At 39.2% G+C, this 22,944-nt stretch overlaps 1 protein-coding gene across 2 annotated transcripts in view; it reads right to left on the bottom strand.

Moving 5' to 3' along the window:
* The window catches only part of Mrpl3 (mitochondrial ribosomal protein L3), a 49,197-nt gene that overhangs the window by 20,238 nt on the left and 6,015 nt on the right, over positions 1-22,944 (bottom strand). For both annotated transcript variants that reach the window (XM_008825096.3, XM_029559676.1), the window contains exons 5-7: positions 16,794-16,893; positions 14,634-14,694; positions 1,536-1,644 (exon numbers count right to left, since the gene is read on the bottom strand). In XM_008825096.3, coding sequence (XP_008823318.1) covers positions 1,536-1,644; positions 14,634-14,694; positions 16,794-16,893 — 270 coding nt within the window. The remainder of the gene's footprint in view (positions 1-1,535; positions 1,645-14,633; positions 14,695-16,793; positions 16,894-22,944) is intronic.

Below are 22,944 nucleotides of genomic sequence, written 5' to 3'. Positions count from 1 at the left end.
TCAAGGAGGCCGAGGAGACCCCACCAGATGGACTTGAACCAGTGTCCAGTCTACAAAGAAGAGGATCAACACAGAGGAATCATTTCCTCCATGCTTCCAAGCGAAGCCAACCATGGTGGAGTAGGACCTTTGACATATCTTCACATAGGTGGAACTGGTAAAATACTCTTTTAAATTGGCTGTTTTCCATGGGGGTTGCTATTCATCTGAAAACACTTAGGTTCATTTTTCAATTATGTCCCACATTGTATTCCCACCCCATGTTTTTATTTTGAATATGTAAAACATTAACAAGGTTCCAGAAGCAAAAAATAGAACAAAAATGTGTGCCTGGGCCAGTATCACTCCTGCTACTGCCAAACCCTTCTACAATGTTTCTGCCCATCCCCAAAGGGAAGTAATCTCATCCTGGTTCATCTTCCTGATCTTCTTCAGGAAATGTATGCCTCTTAATAAGCTGCAAATCACTTCATTGCTTCCTAAAGATCCCATTCTCTTTTATTCTTACAGTAGTACCATAGTCAATTAAGTAGACATCCCAAAGCTTAATAATCCAAACTCCCAGGATAGATAGTTACACTTGATAATTACAAATAATGTTATAATGACTGACTTTGTTCCAATGCATTTTTGGGATAATACCTTCAGTAGAAATTCCCACAAGTTGGTCTGCTGTGCCACAGAAAATTTATATGTGGTTTTAGCAAGACTCTGTCCCATTCCTTTTTATAAAGGCTATATTATTTTGTGTTCCCATCAGTGATTTTGATGCCTACTTCCGGGCATTCTTGAGTATAGATTTTTTTTTCTTAACCTTTCAGTAGATAACATGACAAAAATTAAGCAGGTTGATAATACAATCTGTTAGGCAACAACTTAGTATCTAAGTTGCAATACTCCTTAGCATGAGAGAAATAGAATGTATCATCGACTTTTAGAGGTTGACCTTGTATTTACTGAGGCTCCAAAGGTTTTGCTCAAAGTCCTCCCTAGGCAGTTCATGTTCTACCTACCTCTAGGGGAGAAACTCAATTACTAACACAAAGGACCTTTTCTTCATTTCTTATGCTGTTATTGTTTATTTCTCTCTTTATTCGCTAAGGCTTTCCTCTGTACCATGACACTATCCTTTGCAACCTTGCACAACTGTTTGTGAAACAATCAGTAGGGCCAGCTGCAGTTGGCTCCACAGGTTTATACAGGAAGTAAAGCAATGGGGCAGCAAAGAGGAGGGAACTGAGAACACTGCCCAATGCATGCACGCTTTGGAAAGTGGGTAAGGCCAGGACCCATAAAAGGGTGACAAGTACTAGGACCCAACTGAAGACAGATTACAATTATGTGACTTGACCTCAGAGAAAGACTGAGCGTTAAAAAGAGCATTGCTATCCTAATATGGTAACTCAGGCCTGTAATCCCAGCATGCAGGAGGCGGAGGCAGGAAGGGCATGGCAAGGTCCAGGTCAGCCTAGGCTATAGAGTGAGACCCTATCCCAAGCCCATCTTCCCCCAAGAGTATCACCAGTCATACTCACACCAGTTGAAATGGCTCCAGGTCTCCTGTGGGTCTTTGTTTGACCGTGAGAAGCAGGCTGGCCTTTAAATCCCCATCTTTTCATGACACCCTGAAAACCTTTACCTATCCTGAAAAAAAAAAGTCAGAATTTACATAATGAATCAAGTATAAAATATTCTGATTGTACATTTTCTTGATAGTACCCTTGGAGTTCTAATGAAGTTTCTTATTCTAAATAAACAGAAAAGGCCACACAAGCAGTGTTTCAAATGAACACTCCTTCATCTGTCTTGGTTTGTACATCCCCATGGAGTCTAACGCTATATAAGAGCATGTCAAGATTGTGAGACTACAGGAAGCTAAGCATAGGGAAACACAATGTTTCAAAGCAGCTATAAAGATGGTCCCCAAAGAAGATATGGGAGGAGTTGGAGGGGAAGGAGTGGGCATGGATTTGATCAAAACGCCTTATATGCACATATGAAATTCTCAATAAATGATTTAAAAAAAAAAAAAAGATGGACCCCAAAGATTCCCACTTCCTGGTAACTCATGCTGCACCTTATCTTCTTCCCAGGAGCCTGGGTGGACCTAGTGACTCACTTCTAATGAATGCTGACTGATGAGATGCCACTTCTGAGATTTGATTACAAGATACTGCAGTCATCTTGGTACACACTCTTGCTTGCTAGGCTCTGAAAGAAGTAACTGCTACCATGTAAATTATCCTATGTGGAGGCATATGGCAAAGATGGTTCCAGTCCACAGCTGGGGCCAGGGCTTGCCACCGACCATGCTAGAAGCGTGGAGTCAATTTTTCTGGAGACAGGTTCCAAGGTGACTGTAAGCCTTGTGAGAGACCCTGAGCCAGACATACTCAGGCAAGATGTACTAGGATTTCTAATCACAGAAATGGAGGTAATAGACATTTACTTCAGTAATTATGTTAGGACAGTGTACCAGGGCAATACAGTATTACACAAGAAACAAAAATGTTATAAATGCTGAGCAAGTTTATTTAGGAGGACACCAGATGGATTCTGGCCTGGCTGAACAAGAAGTTAATGGAAAAGTAAAAGTACAGAAGAATTACTTGATGATCTAAACCTTGGGGCCAGAGAGATGGCTCAGTGGTTAAGAGCACTGGCTCCTCTTGCAGAGGACCCAGGTTTGGTTCCAAGCACCCACATGGTGGTTAAGAACTGTCCAATTCCAGGGGATCCTATGCCTTTTTTCTGACCTCTGCAGGTGCATGACACGAGTGTACCTACATACATGCAGGCAATACACTCATACACATAAATTAAAATAATAATCTAAATTTCAATGTTAAATGAAAACACATCATTGCTAATGCTATTAGCTAGGGAATCAAGATAACAGCATCAAGGTTCAAGCATTACTAAAGCATGTCTCTGAATGCCAAGTAGGCATAAATGATACTGCACAGGGGCCATAACTGTAGGTCTGTTCCAGACATGTATTTATATAGACTTTTTCACCTTTCACTAGATAATGTCAATGTATTACTAATGTGATGTTCCCTAGTTTCAACAAAACTAATAACTATGGTTAGACAGCGTATTGTTCAGGTCAATTACCAAAGATTAAGAAAAGTATGCTATTTCTACAAGGACTTTGTTATGCGTTATTAACAAAGAATTATCAGATAGCAATAGACTGAAGAAAACCCACAGGAAGAACAGTTTTACATAACAAGACCTTAGTAAAAAAACAATTATAAATTATATACAGAGCCCAATAGGGTATATTATCAAATCACACATCAACATTTGTTTACAAATTAAATGTTTATACCACTTTCTTCACATTAATCAGGTGAAGGCATTCTGATGATACTTTTTTGCCTCAATAACTCAAAATAATGCTTATTTCTATCAAAAACCTAAAATAGAAACAACATACATTAAATGGAAAACCACTATATGATTTCAGATGGAAAGAAGAGAAACTACAAGAATCAATACTTTACTGAAATTATGCTTCAGAAATTATTAATATTTCCATTTAACAATAAAGTTTAGAGCACACTTGAAAAGTAAAAAGCTTAGCAATTTAAAAACGAAAAGAGAAACAGCTAAAGAGTATTTTGGACCTATCCTACCATTTTGAAAACAACACCTAGAAGAACAAGAAGGGGAAAGGCCTGGCAACACTAATCTAAAATGAACATGTTTTAAAAATACACATGCAAACACTGGCTGTTTTTTGTAGTTTACCAGCACCTTCTGAGTTCTCAAACTGATTTTCTTCCTTAAAAAGACAGCGGAAGTGCACGCACGAATAAAATACAAGCCAGGTAAATTGCAGAAGATAATTGAGCTCATTTTAAGAGTAAATGATTACAAGATGAAAGTGGGATACTGAAAGTGCTAATTATCTGTCAGCTAATTACAGATTGTTTTTCGGTCTAGGTCTGAATACTTTGAGTTACACTGTGTACAACGGGAACCTCTTCAATAAATAACCTTTAAACAAAAGGCTAAAACATAAATGGCATGACAAATCATTGGCTTAATTCAGTGTGGGTAGAACAGAGTGCACCTGTTGATCCATGGGAGGTACAGGTATCTGTTCTCCGACTTCTCCCAATTGTTATCCAACCCGGGAACAAAAATAAAACAAAAACAAGGAATGAACTGATCTTTACTTAACATCCCCAGGTACATTTCAAATATAGCATTTTTCATTTTATTTTTTATATTTTTGGTCTGTTTGAGACAGGGTCTTCCTATAGCCCCAGCTGGCCGGAACTCACTTTGTAGACCAGGCTGGCCTCGAACTCACAGAGATCCTCCTGCCTCTGCCTTCCAAATGCTGGGACTAAAAGAATCCGCCACCATGCCCGGCTATCAAAGATAGCATTTTTACAAGTCAAAGAACAAAAGATTTTACAGAAAATTATATACAACATAAAACACAGGAGCTGGAGAGATGGCTCAGTGGTTAAGAGCACTGACTGCTCTTGCAGAGGACCTGGGTTCGATTCCCAGCACCCACATGGTGGCTACGTTCCATCCTTAACTCCAGTTCCAGGGGAATCCGAAGCCCCCTTCTGATCTCCGTGGCATTGCACGACACGGGTGCATTCACATACATGCAGGCAATACACTCATACACATTAAATAAATAAATAAATAAATAAATTGGAAAAAACCCCATAAAACACAAATGCCTTATCTCCCTCACCCCTCACCCATGGTGGGTTTTGTTGGTATGCTTGCTTGTTCAAGCCAGGGTCTTACTTTACAGCCCAGACTGGAACTCACAATCTAACTCAGTCTGTCTTTAAACTGGTGGTGATCCTCCTGCCTTACCCTTCTGAGTGCTAGGTTTACAGGCATGTTCCACTATTCCTGGCTACCTGATGTAGTTTGTAACTAATTAACTAACCGTAGGAGTAAATCAAATGAAAACTCAAATCAGGAAGAACACAATTTTAGACACTGCAACTTTAGTGAGACAATCTGAAAATGAGGACAATATAAAATGAATTTTACTTAATTATACTGCTTCAAAATTCATTTTAAGAAAAACCTTAAAGGTCTCATTTAATTGAGAAGACTACTGCCCCTGTTCCTCAGCCCATTTTCCCCTCAGTACTCTGAAGTATATAAAGGGCAAAGTATGCATTATTCAGTACCCAGCCTAGAGAAATCAGCATAACACCCATCCCTGGACACCTGTGCTAGGGGTTGAAAGGGGAGCAGTTTCCTTTCCTTCCTGATCTGTACTCTCCAGTATATAACACCAAATCTTTTAGTTTAAAAATATAGTATGGGGAATGGAGAGATGGCCTGGTGGTTAAGAGCGCTGGCTGCTCTTGCAGAGGACCTGAGTTTGGTTCCCAGCATCCCCATGGTGGCTAACAACCATCTGTAACTCCAGTTCCAGGGGATCCAATGCCATCTTTTGACCTCCGCAGGCATTGCGTGACATGGGTGCACTTACACACATGTAGGAAATATACTCATATACATAAAAATAAAATATTAAAAATAAAAAGATGGTATGAAGAAGGATGTAGAGGCTTGCCAGTATAAGAACCTTCCAGAAGGTAATGCATAATTTAATGTTTTCCAATTCATTCTATAAATCTCTATAGAGATTATGGGAACCTCCTCCCTTGGCCATATTAAGACAAATGCTGACAGCAAATACACAGAGTTAAAACAAATCTTCCATGTATGTCTATGCTGTAGGACAATGTCTTTTAGGACTGGGAACAAAATAAAATGTCCTTGGAGTGAGGAGCGACTACACGTGGGCTTGAAGCTGTCTGCTATTTGCTCTCTAAGAGCAAGTCCCTTCCTTGCCCTGCCTTCTCTTTCGAAGCAAATAGCTTCCTCAAACTCACTCACTGTGCACATCTCTGAATCTATCTTCCTCGTCAATTACTTTTTAGAAATCACTGAGCTTAACTCCTAATTCCAAAATGTAAAACTTCTAGTAAAAAACACTTGTAAAAACTTTAATACATATTGAAGAGTAGTCTACAATGAACCCTGTGGCATCCATCACTCACTGTCAATTGCTGGCTCCAGGCCTATGGTGTTTCATCTGTTTCTCTTGCTCTGCAATTCTAACAGGTATTTCAAGGCAAACTCCAGATACCCTATCATTTTACTCACAAATATTTCAGTATGGAAGGATACTTTTAAAAAAAACCACAAAACTGTTATCATAACCTAAAAAGTAAGTAATCCCTTAGTATCCAATTGGCAGCCAGTGTCCAGGTCCGTGTCCTCTTTCAGAGAGGTGCTCCCACAGGGCTGTCCTTTGGCCTTCTTTCATGTCTCCCACCCCAATGTCATCACCACCCATTTTTCCGTTTCCTTGATTCTCTTTGGGAAGTCTTTTCTCCTGAATGCTACATGAAAAGGTGGTTTCAAAGCCTGGCTGCTGAGTCTCTTCTCATCATGGTTTAAGTTATAGATTGACACGCTGCAGCCTGCACTGACCACCTGCTTTTATAAAGAAAGTTTTTTTGGAATATAGAAATGCATATTCATTTGTACATTACCTGTGTCTGCTTTAGACCTATTATATCAGAATGAGTAATGGCAAAATAGACCATAATGCTCACAGACTCCAAATACTGAATATAACTGTCCCTTAGAAAGTCTGTTGACCCTGAAGTTATTAAGTAAGTTGGAATTGCACAAAGCTGGCTCTCTGGCATTCTCTATGATTCTACAGATGTACTAAGCCTAGTCAGTCTGAAACCAACCAGCTCCCTCTGTTCAGCTTCCTTCACTGCCCGTGGAGTGAATCTACCAAAGTGGCCATCTTATCACAAAGGCTTGTTCCTTACTTTAAAAAGCAACACAGCAGTAACAAGAAAAACCAGCAATAAACTTAACTACAACCTTAGACAGTTTCACAGTGAAGGCTTTAGCTCAGAGTATGAGGCCTTTTACAACTGGATCTAACCTGCCCACCACAAACCCTTGTCATAGCTGAGTATTACATGAGTCTCTAACTAGGCCAGCTTCCATGTCTCTGCTCAGGCCATTCCCTCTGCTCACATGCCCTTTCTACTACTGCCAAGAAAAAGGTACAGAGAATGTTTAACAAGTATTGCATCACTTGCAAAATAACTGAATCTTTAAAAACAAATCCATGCTGTAAATAGACTGATTTCAATTAGAACCATTTCCAAATTAAGTTTGAACTTTTAGTTGATTTCCGCTCTATAAATTTACATGACTTGTAAGTAATTTCTCAGAAACCAGTGAGTACTACATGGAGAGAGAACTCTCGACTATTTAATAGATAAAAATAAAATGAAAGGTGGGAAAGTGAAGAAACCACAAGTTTAAAGCCAGCATCTCTATGTTATGCTTAAATATTATAGGGACAAGGAGACTCACCTCAGGTCCAAGGCAAAATCAAGATAGGTTCATCTTTACTTATTTTAACCACCAAGAACACATTAGAATAAGGGCAAATCTTTAACTATGAAAAAGTACTATCGAATACAAAAGCAAAATGATCGTTCAGCTGGGGATGTGACTCGGGTTAGAGTGCCTGCCAGTGTGTACAAACCCCTGAATAATCTCCAGCACCACATAAACCAGGTTTGGTGGCATATGCCTGTAATCCCAGTACATATCTAGTTTGAAGCCAGCCTGGGCTACATGAGACCCTGTCTCCAAAAAGACCAAAAACAGAAAGTTGGATATCAAAATGAATTTCTTACAGAACATAACTACCTTACTAGACGTTAAATTAATACTGCTCTTAGTTTTAAAACAAAAATAGATAGATAGATAGATAGATAGATAGATAGATAGATAGATAGATAGATAGATAGATAGATAGATAGATAGATAGATAGATAGATAGATAGATAGATAGATAGATAGATAGATAGATAGATAGATAGATAGATAGATAGATAGATAGATAGATAGATAGATAGATAGATAGATAGATAGATAGATAGATAGATAGATAGATAGATAGATAGATAGATAGATAGATAGATAGATAGATAGATAGATAGATAGATAGATAGATAGATAGATAGATAGATAGATAGATAGATAGATAGATAGATAGATAGATAAAGGCTCTTCCATACAGTAACCCAACATACTACTGGAAACATGAACAGCAGACCCCAATTCTATCCAAAGGAAAATCGACCTCGGATTTCCACATGCACATGCACATCTGTGCATATGCACCTGCATGCACAAACGTGAACACACTCACACACAAATAAAATAAAAAATAGAAATAAAAAGTGGCAAAAAACTTTATCTCCAAAGAAAAGCCACAGGCCTGGGAAGATGGTTTGGTAGTTAAGAACACTTGCTGCTCTTGCAGAGGATCTGGGTTCAGTTCCCAGCACCACAATGAGAATGAAATGCTTCTTTTAATTAAAAATAATAATAATAATAATAAATTAAATAAAAAGAAAAAGCTACATGGAAACCTAAGATCTTTCAGCTCAAGTAAGAAATAGAGTCAGAGGGGCTAGCAGAACACATGTGACATGAAAGAATAGGAGGGGACTCCTGGGGGCTAAAGGTTTAAGCAGGGATGGGGTCAGTGACATGGGGGGAAGGGTAGGCAGGTTAATCAAAACTAAGAATGGATCAAGAAGCCTTAAATATGAAATAAAAAGACACTGGAACCTTTTTCCCCTGAATTTTAATATGATCCTTATTTTTTCGAACACATTATAGAGAAGGAAAAGCAGTAGAGGGACCAGCGAGGGATCAAGTGTTAGTACACAGAACCTACGAGTCTCAGAAAGCTGAGATCTATAAACTCCCAAGGCTTCTCCCAAGGCTATATAAGCAGTAGCAATTGCTGGGGAGAGGACTCTCCAATAGGTTAAGCCCACAATTTGTAAGGAGCTTCAGGGATGCTGTTTTTGAGTCATCACCTATGTTGGGGTGGGCTTTTTGATGATGCAGTTGCCTTTCTTTGAGTCACTGACATTCCTGTTAAGTAACCTCTCACTATCCGTCCTCCTGTAAGTAACCCTAATAAACTCACTGGTTAAAAAAAAAAAAAAAAACAAAACAAAACAAAAACAATAGGACAGTTCCCTAACAATAGGACAGTTCCCCTCCCCCCCCTAATAAATCATGTATGCATAAAAGATGCATTAGCAAATCCACAATTAGCTTGGAACCCATAATGAAATAATATGGCAGAATCAGGGGAGGGGGTGGTGTTTTCAAGACATGGTTTCACTCTGTAGCCCAGGCTGGCCTGGCACTATGTCACCCAAGCTGACCTCAAACTTGCATCGACCCTCCTGTCTCAGCCTAATGTGGGCCTGGCACAAACACTTTCAACACAAAACTTTTAGTTTTCATCTAAAAATCACTCAGATGTTGTCAACTAACTCTCACCTCTACACAGCTCAGAAACATAGCATCTCTTCTGTAGATTCCTGTAAAGACTGAGTGTCAACATCTACCTAGTTAACTGCTGCTGTGTAGCCTACTTGAGACAGCTCCTCAGCCCATATGTAAATCATGGAGGAGTTTTCAGTTGCTTTGTGTTAGAACCTAGGACAGAACATCTGTAACTTTCTAGAGTATTGGTGACATGACTTGAGATGCAGGTGTTTTAAGCCTCCCATCAATAACTGGGAACATTTTTATCAACTAGAGACTGAGGCTGCCTGGAGCTCCTCTGATACCAAATCCAGCTTATTCTTTAGTATAAAGACCAAATGTGCATTGACTCCCACTTCCTGGCTGTCCTAAAGATACCCGAACACAACTATATCTGCTGTTCTCCTGAAGATAATCTGCCATTTTTGTTGCTGTTTTGGTTTTTTGAGACAAGGTCTCCCTGTAGCCACAGCTGGTCTGGAAGTCACCAGGCAGACCAGGCTGGTTTAATCTCATAGAGATCTGCCTGCCTCTGCCTACTGAGTCCTGGGATTAAAGGTGTCCAGTGTCAATATTCTTTTCTAAAAGTAAATAAATAAAAGGAGAAGAGGGGGTGGAATGATTGTAAAAGTCAGAGGTGGTAGTTGACCACAAGGAAACAGTTTTCTAGACAGCTGGGAAGTTCCTCATATGAATTCACAGCAAGGATAACAGCATGCACTAGACCCATGCAGGCTCAAGCCACACAAAATCCCAGCACAGAAGTGGGGAAGGGTAAGAAGCCCCAACCTTGGCTGAGGAACTACTGGCAACTGATAGAGAGTTGGTTTTCTCTAAGGATGTGACACTAGATAGGTTAACCAGAATCCAGGGGACGGACGCACACCAAAAGACATTTGGAGACATAAACCTGGTTTGATAGGCCTTAACATATATGAGAGTTCATGAAATTCGGCAGGGGGACTATAAGAGGAGTGCACATAGGGGAGGGAGTCTAAATATAATCAAAATATATTGTATGAAGTATCCAAAAATTCAATTAAAATTATTATTAAATCAACAAATAGCTCCAATAAGGAATTCTGCAAAACCATGAAAGGACAACAGTTTCTGAAGGACTCCTACCATGGTACTATGCTGGTGCATTAGAAGCCATATTGTTTCAGCCATGAAACTGCTGCCAATTATTATTTCTTCAGCTACATAAGTAAGGGCAAGTGATGCCACTTAGATTGAAAACTGAGGGATAATTATATTTTTGGAAACAGGTGTTCAGAATTGAAAGAAACCTGATATACTATCTAGCCCTCTGTTCTCATGTTCAAGATAATGAAATCTAAGTCCAGACAGGTTAAGCCACTTGCTTAAGGTCAAACCCACATCTAGATATGCCTCCAATCCAGGTCATACTGCTTCCTAAACAAGGGATCAGGACAAAATGAGAATACCCCAGGAAATCAGGGAGGCAAGAAGTCATTTCAAGGGCATCCTCATTAATTTATAAACTCTAGAGGTAATAACATGTGATTTTCACATTACCTAGACCACTGTGTAAAGCTACTACTTTGCTATGTAAAACTCTAAAGATACCAGAATTAAATATTTTTTTAATATTTTATTATTTTTATTTTATGTGTATAAGTGTATTGCCTGCATTTATGTGAGTGCACCCGTGTCGTGCATTGCTGTGGAGGTCAGAAGAGGGCTTGGATTCCCCTGGAACTGGAGTTAAGGATGGTTCATAACCTCCATCTGGGTGCTGGAAATCGAACCTGGGTCCTCTGCAAGAGCAATTGGTGCTCTTAACCACTGAGCCATCTCTCCAGCCCCAGAACTGAATTCTTAATGACTTTCTATTCATTTTAAAAAGTATTCCTTATTGAAGAAAACATGCAATGTTTCTTTTAAATTCTAAACAAAAAGCAGTGATAAGGACAGCAGCTGATACTCCTGGGCATTTATTAAGTACAGGACTGAGCTAAGTGTTATAATTATTCTTAGGTTAAAGATGGAGCAGTCAAGAGGTTAAGAAACTTGCCTAGGTCATAGAGCTGTTGAGGGCCAAGTCATTTAGTCACTACCCTAGATTATCTCTTACTTAAGCTTCCGCTTTATTGGCAATATTATTGGAAACTGGATGAATTCAGTTTCTTTCTTCCAAATGGATGAGAAAACATTCTCTACTCCATGCGGGGGAGAGCAGTGGTTCTCAAAGCGTGTTCCCGGACAGGCAGCATCCTTATCACCTGGGAATTCCTTAGAACTGTCAGAAGCTCCGAGGCTGGCCTGTCAGGCTGTGCTTAATCAGCCCTTCAGGAGACTCTAAAGCCCACACAGGTGTGGGTACCCCTGAAGCAGCTGGTCTTCCCCACCCCCAGCCCCCACCATGGCTCTGCACAACTGTTTTTCTCCAATGTGCATGCAGCTCTAACAAGATAAGTAACAAAGAAGATGGAGCTCAGAAGTCTTGAAATTTTAAAACAGGCTAGAAATGGAGGACAAGCCAGAAGCCTGTCCCTGAATCAGCCTCAATAATAAGGGACTGAGAGGACAGAAAACCTCTACTCAAAAGATGATGGTTCCATTCAGCTAACAGGGCTCTGACTGGCAATGAAGGACCTTAAACTCCAAACAGGGGAACCTCCCCCTGAACGAGAAGCATGGGGAAAGGGCACTAAAAATGTCAAAAGGAAAAAGGAAAAGCAAGTGCATACATATGAGCATGTCCCGAAGCCCCACACCCTAGGGAAGACAGAGGAAGAAAAAGAGGTGGCACCACCGAGGACGGTGCACAGCTATTGGGCATTCAAGTTCCACACGAGAAGATCCCCATCTATAAGCACTTAAAATCGTCTGAGGAATATAGTAACATGCTAGCTATAAGAGCTGCAATCAGTGGAAACATTTAACAGCTACATAAAAACCAATTCAATCTGATCTCAGGTAAGTCAGTCACTATGAAGGTGCACAGACCAGAATACAGCAAACCTCTGTGGGAGGTGGGGGTGGGGGTGTAACCTAGTCCCTTATACAGCAAAAGTCAAACAGAATACTCCTATATCCCACATATGTAACAGCAAGGATCTTCTCAAATGGTAGCTCTCCTTTCTCTTCCAGAGTTGACCATCAGGGATTTAAATCCTAAGGCTATTTATTCCCCCAGCTCTTATCTGCTATTTAGGCTAGAGGTTGCCACATAGTTTCACATAACCTTGGTTTGTTGGGGCTACTGCGGCTCTTTTGTTTTATCTTGTTTTTTTTAGGACTATGACTTTACAAAACAAAAGCCCTTTCCCTTTTACTTTATATTCACAAGATGGAAGCTTCAAAAATAACTTTAAAACACCCAGCAGCATGTTAGATGAGAGCATTTACTGAGCGCAGACCTTTGAAAAGCTAGACTCTAAGCTAAGCTAGTCACAAGTCTGACAACAAACACCTGCTGACCAAAGCCTCTGACTTTGCATGGTTTCTCAGTTATTGTATATGTTCTGTAAATTATATAATGGAATTCACACAGCACCATTATAAATTAACAGGATTAATCAAAGTGGCCTATCATTTGTAATAATTCAGAACTTTAAAAAAATATAGTATCTGGGGCTGGAAAAATGGCTCAGCAGTTAAAAGCATTGACCACTCTTGCAGAGGACCGATTCCTAGCACCCACATGGAGGCTAACTGTCCTAACTCCAGTTCTAGGGGAATCTGACACCCTCTTCTGTCCTCCACAGGCATCACACAACATGGGTGCACTTACACACATTCAGGCAATACACTCATATACATAAAATACAAACAACAATATACATATATTACACACACACACACACACACACACACACACCTGCTTCACAACACATCCTCGTCTGCTAACCAAAGCAAAGCTTAGAAAGCAGAAAAGATTTAGTCACCAAGAGACAAATAAGCAGTTTACTGGCTACAGTAACCAGCCCTGACTGGGAAGCAGGGAAAAATAAAAGGGACAGGCTGAGAATCTTTTTAAAGAGTCATCTCACTACCAATCTATCCACCTCATTGCTACACAGCTGAGCAAAGATGAGGACACCTAGCAGCTTTTGCAATGGCCTATATTTGAAATGAGGTGACCATGGCATATAGGTGAATATACCTAACTGCCAGCATTAAGGAAACTAAGGGTGGCATGCCTCATCAGGCTTCCATAACAGCTGCCCTGTTTCATCATGAGCATCCCAAAACAAAAACCACCTGCTCTGGCTCTCCCAGAGGCCCAAGACCACCTGTGCTTTACAAAGGGCTCCTAGTGGGAACATCCTTTTAGTACTGCCACATGATAATAGGAGAAAATGGAGGCACAAAGAAAGAAATTATGATCCATGTTGAGAAAGGAATGGATAATAACTGGTATCTGGAAACCTGTCTATCCTAGTCATGTGAATTCCAATGGCCTACACTGAACAGCTTCTATGTAAACATCTATATGGGAGTGATTATTCCACAACTCATTTTTGAAAAGCCACTTCTCTAAGATCGAAGGATTTCTTGGGGATCACAGTCAGTACTGTGCCACATGGTACAATAATCAAGGCACCAACGACACTGATGGACTGAACAACTCCAAGTCAGCACTTCTCTTACAAAGTGACAATTACATGTTGACCTCTACCAAATAAATGCTTGAAGTATAAAAACAGTTGCTTTCACAGAAGAGTCTCACTTATCTAGAACTAAGCAGTAAAACAACATGCTTCTGAAGAGACCTGAGATATATATTTTTTCTAGTTTCTAATAAAATAGTAACAAAACTGTTTTACAGTTATATTGAGAGACACTTACAAAAACCACTTTTGCAAATAGCATATTATTTCCTGTAACTGGAAAGAACAGCCCCTAACTAAACTATATAACAACCATCACAAAAGAACCCATCAGAACTGCTGTGTGCTTCAGTCAAGCAGCATGTTGTCTTGGTCTTCAAAGCAGAAGACAACACAATTTGATTGTGAAATCCTAAGTAACGTGACCTTTTTCTGAGCCCCACTGCAGAAGCACACATCTTGGTTCATCTGATGTAAACTCATGGCATGAAAGGAATCAGTACAATTTTAAAACCAGTTGGTAGTGCCTTAAAGATCAGATTGGTGAGAACATCTGTCCTCACTCACAAACTTGAAGATGCAGTCCTCTCACCCATGCTGCTCTTTCTCAATACATGAAGAAAACAGAAGGAGAGGAGAGCCGCGTGGACCTACGTTTTGGCTGTGATGTCCACATACTGTCCTGGACGAAAGTGAGCAGCATAAAGAGGAGTGCCTTTACGAAAACAAAACAAAATCCAGCGTTACCTGTCAGCACAGACACAACTTCATTACACAGAAACTTCACCTGCCAAGCCTGCTAGCTATGGGACCTCAAAAACTGGATCTTCTGCAACTATCGACATTAGAAACACCCAAACAATGAAATTATGAAGCAAACATGTTCTCCTTGAGGATGAGCAACACAGAGAACAGGGTGCTCAAGTGAGCCACCAGGCCTCAGCTGGCTGACAGGCCTGTGCCTTCACAGGGACTAGATGGTACTGCTCCGAATCAGTTGAGTCTGGGACAATGCAGTGCTCTTGCTGGCAACAGTCTGGTGATTTGTGGTTGTTTCAATGACTAGGTAGCTGAGTGTATTATCTATTTCACACAAGGGAACAAAAACAAAAGAAGAACTAAAAGCATGTTGGGGTTAATGGTCTTTGGTCATCCACTGGTCCAGGAAATGTAATGACTTGGACTCAGTCTCTTCTTTGCTAGGTAATGATTACAGTTTATATAAGTTCATAAAATATCTACTCATGTCAGATTATTTGTGTACCAGGTACTATATCAACTAAGTGTATTACACCAAGCATAGCCCAGATATCTGGATTAGCCAAAACCTATCATTATAGATACTCCTAATTCTATACAGAAACATTTATAAAACAGCTACATGTAAATAAAACGTAATTTTTAATGTACATGAGAAATAGTATTAAAATGATTAAAAGTAATAAAGTCCTTTATGGTATTTTTATATAAAATTGAAAATAGCATTTATGAGAAGTATTTAATGCAACAACTAACATACACTTAGAGGGCACTTACAAATAGGGTCAGCTAGAAAAGTAAAAGACATGGCCCCTGACCTCAGAAAGTGACTATCTTGGTGAAGAATCAACACTACATCACCAAATAAGAGATTTTTTTAAAAAGAGAAGAAAATGAAGAACTCAGGAATCAGTGTGGTAGAGAACGTAACTGAAAACTGGTTTCAGTTTAATTAGTATGGAACGTGGGGTGCAGTGGGATTTCAGAGTCATTTCTTTAAGGTAGGATTAAAGTTTGTGTGGAAAAAACAAAACCTTAACTAGGGACTTCATTCTATGGGTATCAGATCATCACATTATACCCTATAAAAGACAGCAATTATGAGTAGCAATCAAATAGTATTAACTTTAAAAAGAGTTTTTAAAATGACAAGGGATCTCATTTCTATGAGGTTCAACAACTTAAACTACTATTTGACTATTTTTGACTCAAAAAATGTAATTTAATATTGTCAGAGCTACAGAAAAATTAATGTGGACTTAATTTTTATAACTATCCTAAACACGAACAGAGGGTTTAAGAAAGTTAGATGTGTTAAATCGAAGTGAATTCTTAACTTTGCTTCAGAACAACTGTCTACAAAACCAAGTATTTTAGAAATATTCCTTCATACTTAAAGTGGAATATATGGCCATTATAAATCACACCAATATATAATGACCCAAGCACTTCTACTAATTTTTGTGTAATTCCATTTATTTTGCCTTCGAGTTATAAAATTTGAATTTAAAAATTCTATCATCTTCTTATGACAGTTTAAGTTCAAGAAATCAGGGGCTTTCTTGAGGTTCAAATACATCAAATGTATTTTATTAGCCATATGAATCAACAGACTCATATGCTGAATTTTATTTTTGGCATTCCATGGACAGGTAAAGTCTGGGGACATTTTAAATAAGAATCTTCAAGTGAAAGGGCCAAGGTTAGTCACTGTCGTACAGGCTGTTTTCTCTTTCTCTGAGGGAACGCCTAGCTGTAAGAACTAGCCTGCAAACAACAAACAGTTTAAAAGTTAGAGCACTTATCTGGAGAGGCTTTTTAAAAATGTGAAACTCTCCTCCCTCTCAAGGAGAACAAAGAGCACCCTACAGCTTTCCCACTTACCAGACACAAAGACTTGCTTGTTCCTAGTGATTAAATCACATACGGTTTTATATTTAAAAATAAATGTTTGGGACTTTGTATTTTGGATTTAGCTTTATTGAAAGGGCTGACATTAAACAAATCATGTATTTGGATATTTTTACCTCCCTCCTCTCCCCGACCTCAGATTACCTGGTTTAATTACAGCATTATCTGTTACATGAAAGATTTTAATTGTCTGTTTTGGTGGCAATCCAAGTTCTCGGTAAAATTCCAATATAGATTCAGGTTTCTAGAGGAAAAAGCAGTACATATAAGTAACATTAAATAGTACAGGCAGACCTGAATACACAGAGATCCAAATCACGTTAACACCCTGAAAAATAAACATCAAACACTCTCTATTTCCCTACTGAACCAATAGTATCTAATTCCCCTTACTTAAGGAAGGTGAGATTCATCTATAATCCATTGTATCTCTATAAACAAACAGCCTTACTGCTTAGGATCCAGCCATGTACACAATGGTTCAGATAGCATGAACTCCCTAACTGGTCTGAAACCGTATCTAACACCCACCTCACACCCTTTGGTAGACTATTTCCTGTCTCCCACGCTTTTCTGCCAGGAATTTTTTATTTATTTTTATTTTTTATGACTTGTTCTTTTAATTCCTCAGGCCTTCATTTAAATATCAGCTTACCTCCCTGAGTTACGGTGACCACTTTTTGTCACTTGTCAACTCCTTGGTCCAGTTCTGCTACTCCTTAGAGCATTCATCTATACCTGTCACAATATTCTTTTTTTATTGCTTGGCCTTCTACATAACAGCTTCCTAATTGCACCCTCAACCCCACCAGAACGTAAGTTTCCTAAAGGCAAGTGTCTGAACTGACGCTTCTCCATCTTCTAGTAGGCCCTGCTGTCTGCTCTTCTCTCCACCCACACATTTTTTCCTGCTACTGAACATACCACTACAATCAATGTACTTGAAAACAAAACTTTATGGACATTACTTTCTTATAATAATGTCCTGGGTCCCCTTCTCCTTTATTTTAAAGACTCTTGATATAACCTGCTATAGGAATTGGTCCCCCATTTTATATTTCCTGTTATGAATAGGGCCTCTTCCACCAGAATATCAGCAACACAGGCATATCAACCTGTTTCTTCTAACCATAAATGCAGCACCTGCAGGACCCAATGGGTCACCCTCAGTCCATATGCATACTCGTGTCTGTCTATGCCACTCCTGACATATTCCCCTTCCCACCATGCACTGCCACAGCCCATTAAAACTATTCAATGCATTTTTCTACCTCTAGCTCTGGTAGCACTTCCTGGACAGATCTGTCCCTGTTCAGCCCAGCCAGGTGCACTGTTCTGTTTTACTCATACTGTACATACTTCAGCTATCGCATGCCACCTTACATCTGTCTACTCTCTACTTACATGCCTGCCTGCCGTCTGTAAGCATCTACATAGTTTTATGCTGTCAAGCCAATGAAAAATGGTGTTAAATGAATGGTGAAAAGCAACAGAAGATGGGAGAAGCATCTTCCTGGGTGTGAAGATTGCCTCAAGCCACCCACCCTTCCTTCTACTCTTCTGCTGAATCAGTCCTGAGTATGCAGCGTTCCTGCATTTGTGACTTAACAGCGTCTAACCTATCTTTGAGCCTAGTTATTGTAAAATATATATCACAACTTACTCTGAGGATGAACAAATCCAGAAGCTAAACTATTATGAAACCAACAGTAGTTTGTAATAAAAAGGCAGTAAAAGCAGCAGCTGCAAAGCCCCAACTGACTCACAATCACCCTGATTACAGAACACCCTTCCTCCACATCCCAGCGATGCATCTGTCCTTAACTGCAGAACATTTGTATCCTCACCAACTCAGTTACTTGTTCATTTTAAAATGTAAACTGTCTGTAGCAAGACATTTGCTTATCATGTGCAAGGCCCTAGTTTTGATCTTCACAGCACTGAATTAAGAGTTGCACTGGCCAGTAACAGACCTTCAATTTTTAGAGCAGTCTGCCACCTACTAGGAAATGCCTTGGGGCTCTCCAATGAACACGGAAAACACTGCTCCTCTAATGGCCACTGAAGGCTGTTTCAGGCTTCAGAGTCCACTCAAGAGGCTTTCCTCTATCCAAGAGTGGCAACAAATTCTGTCATCATCCTCTGCTCCTTCGTGTCTTGACTGCTAAAATCACTAAAGACCCTGCTTTTTATCTTCAGTCACACTTCTACAACAGCAAACACAGAAGCTTTCACTTAAAAGTTTGGCTCCTTGAAATCATTTTCCTCATGTGTAAAATTCAGATGTATTAAATTTAAGAGCAGGTTTCAAATTTACTTTTGACATTCCCATAGTACAGCTGATTTATGAAGCACAATATCATTTCACTAATACTGGTTTCAGTGTACCAAGAAGCTTCTGAGAAAAAAATCCTTACTTTTTAGTAATACAATAGACTAAATATAAAAAGGACTAAGATAACATATGGATCTTAATTACGTTTCAATTTCACTACAATTGAAACTTTCAATTAAAATCATAATATTATTAAACTACGTCTCAGTCATTAGAAAAACCAAATGCTCATATTAAGGTGCAACCAGAAGCAGTGTAAATTTGGCCGTTTTTCCAGTCTCTCTCTCTTAAACTTCCAAATCAATGATTTCAAAAGGCAATTTAGAGACTGACAGCATTGTCACACGTGGATAACCCCATCGATGAGGTTGCATTTTTCACCCTCTTCAGAAGTCCTCTGTAGTTACTTTTCCTACAATGAAAATGCAGTTCTGCTCCTCAGATGAATTGATTTAATCAATTTTGGGGGCCATTTAATGTTCTTATTCAAGAACATTATGTACCACATCAATTTCTATTTATAAGATATAAAATTAGTAAAAGCAAACTAGTTTCTTGGAGGCACAAATTCTTTGCAAATTAAAAAAAAGTTCCGGCCCTATTATAAATAAAACTGATTTAATCAATTTATTTTTGAGTGTTCACCTATTTGATATTTTATATTCACAGGCCTTGTAAAAACCAAGCAAGCCAATAAACAACAACAACAAAACTTTATAATCTATTCGTAGTTTCTCTGAGGTCTAAAAGATATATGAATTTGTATAGTTTTAGTTTGAAAATTTCTTTTCAAACAAAAATACTTATGAACAGTGCTTCTCATGCTGGAGAAGTAATTTTTCCTTTTTCTTAATACCAACATATATTAATGATACATAGTAATGAATTTCATTGTGATAACTTCATACCTATATATGACATATTCTGACCACTCCCTCCCCATTAGCCTCCTCCACCTATCCTTTGCCCCTCTCTGACCCCTTCCTTTTCTCTAATAAACCCCTGAGAAGTGAATAGTTTTTACAGTTTATGTAAGCTAAGTAGGTCAGCATCTTCAACTATGTAAGAATATAGCTTTCAAGTCTTCAAATCACACAACTCTGCTGTATATTCACTGAAGATAAAGCTCTAAGAATTGGTCTCAAGTATATTTTGCCCCCTTTGAGAAGCAAAACATTCAGAGAATTAATGTTGACTTTCAGAACTGGAAGAGAGTTTAGGGAGCATCACGTCCCAGTCCCTGTTTTTAAGAGTAAAAATGAATGCTCAAAAGTTGAAATAAGGGAGCTCAGATGGAGCTGAGGGTTAGAATCTGATCTACACACACCGGAGTTCTCACTATTTCCTACTCCTCAGGAAGCAATATACACCTATCTGTGTGTAAGAACAGAATAAACTGGCCCAATAAGATTCTTAATTTGTATAAGACCATAAAGTCATGAATTTACAAAATTAATAATGAAAATTTAAAATAACAGTGATTGTTACAAAAACAAAGCATGAGAAAGCAGCAAAGTCTGTCAAACTAAAGAATTATTCATATTTATGCAATGGAAAAACTCATATTTGGTAATTTTTAAAACTTATAAAAACCTCATTAAAAACCTGCTTTTAATTGCTATGGTGTTACTGAAACCTGAGTTTGTTGATCAGTAAACTGTGGGGAATTAATAGCACAGCAGACACACCACAAAGCTTAATGGACTATGCTTCTATAATATGCAAAAATGGCGAACTTTGCTAACACTTAAACAGACCAGTTACTAAGATCTGAATTTCAGCTGCTGCCACAGATGGATATTTCTCACCAACTCACGAAAGCTCCCCTTGGATTTTCTGTGAACCATGCCAGCACAGTTTTCCTCCAAAGCTTCCCTTTCCCTATGCCAGTTTACAGCATCAGCAATGACCCAACTGTTTGCTTAGAGAACTGCTTGGTGCCTGTGTCCCACCACCTCTGCCTGTCTCCCCTCCACTCACCCAGTCCTTTACACAGCTCTAATCCTTTCAATCCAAGCACAACTGCCTTGGCTCAAAAGGCCCTTTATCAATTCTCCTCTAGTTGCTTAAAATATCTTTAAAGTGCTCCCTGAAACCAGGTAATTCCTTCTAAATTTTAGTTACCAAGAATTAACAATTTGTTGACACTGCTACCCTAGTTAAAGAATTCAGAAAACTCCTAGAAGTCCACAGCTTGAAGCTTAAACTCCTTCCCTTACCCTGAAGCCTGCACCCACACCAGGATTCGGCTGTATCATGTATCTCTTCCCAAGCACATATGCTTTCTGCACATGTGCAGAGACCACTTCCACTAGCATGCCTTGAACATCTATTTCCCTTTTTTGTTTCTTCCCTGGTAACCTCTTGGGTTTTCCCCAGGTTCCTCTAGTTCTGTGCCTGCTGGATTTATACTACTGTATGGGATGGCTATCTTGTGTGTTTCTCTCTCTTACCTGCCCGAGTTCCTAGGGATCAATATGAAGAAACAGTTAAGAATGTAAGGCTGTGGAGTTTCACTATTGCTCTCAGCAGTGGACAGTCCTGAGCCACTTACTTCACTGCTTTAGTCTCAGGCTGAGGAGATCACTTACCATAATGAATGCTAGTCTTAATGGCCATGTTACTGGCATGTACTAAGTACCCAATAGATGTTAGCTGTGGAAGGAAAAACTATGCAATGCTGTGAAGCAGTTTCCTCTAAACTGAAATACTCCCTCTAGGAGGGAGGAGGGGAAGGTCCTGAATGTCAGGAAGTAAACAAACCTCACAACTAAGCTGAAACTCATAAGATTCACCAGTCCCTCCCCAAGGTTACAGAAGCAGTCAAGTGCTGAGGAGAGCAGACTCTGACAAGTTAAGCTGCCTAGAGGAGACTTTCTGACCTGTGATGCTGCCTGTAAGCAATACACAGAGCTCCAAGGTTGTAACCTTCATGGGTTGTCACCCAACCTGGGTTGAGCTTTTCAGTGATGCAGCTGCTCCTATTAGCAACCCTAATAAACTCAATGATTTGCCAAACTGGACTTTGGTAGAATTATTTCTTTTGTCTCTTATGGACACCCTACTTGGGTGAGTCCATTTTGTTCATGTCTCTCCAGGAAAAGTCACATGACCACATACAAGAAATATTTGTTACTTTTGACAGATAATATGGGTTGCATCTTAATTTTTGCCCATGTTCACTTTATAAACAATTCACAACGAAAAGCAGTTTGTTTAGCTATCAGCAACTTGTTCTAGTTACCCATTAGTGAAAACCGTTATGAATTTCTAGAAAGTTTTTGGTTTGGGCCACAGATAGAGGATATTAATTGGGCATTTAAAAAAAAATGAAGCTATAAATTCAGCATTATATTAACATTCTACTCAGGAAACAATGCCTCATTTAAAATCTGATACGGTTCAAATGCATCTTTCTTCTAAGTACTGAAGGCTCCTTCTAGAATACAAATTAATTCTCATGGATTTCTGGTTTTAAGAGCTGAAGCAATTTCATAGACGGGTAAAGTAAAACAGACAGGTGTGGTGGCATACCTGCAATCCCCTCACTTGGGAAGTTGAAGCAGGGGAAAATAAGTTCCATGGTAGACTGAGCTACATAGAAAGACTCTGTTTCAAACAAACCAACAAAACAAAAAACCAAAACCAAGTAAACATAAAGACCCAAGATCTACTGAGTGTCTATTATAGTCCAGGTACATCTGAACATTTGAAGAACCTCATTTAGTTCTTGTGACAAACCTATTAACTTGGGAAGTTGAAGCAGGGGAAAATAAGTTCCATGGTAGACTGAGCTACATAGAAAGACTCTGTTTCAAACAAACCAACAAAACAAAAAACCAAAACCAAGTAAACATAAAGACCCAAGATCTACTGAGTGTCTATTATAGTCCAGGTACATCTGAACATTTGAAGAACCTCATTTAGTTCTTGTGACAAACCTATTAGGTAGGTAGCACT

The sequence above is a fragment of the Nannospalax galili genome, unplaced genomic scaffold, assembly GCF_000622305.1.
Source record: "Nannospalax galili isolate Female #2095 unplaced genomic scaffold, S.galili_v1.0 scaffold369, whole genome shotgun sequence".
Lineage (NCBI taxonomy): Eukaryota > Metazoa > Chordata > Mammalia > Rodentia > Spalacidae > Nannospalax > Nannospalax galili.
The sequence above is the reverse complement of the archived record's forward strand: the minus strand, read 5'-3'. Positions and strand labels throughout refer to the sequence as shown.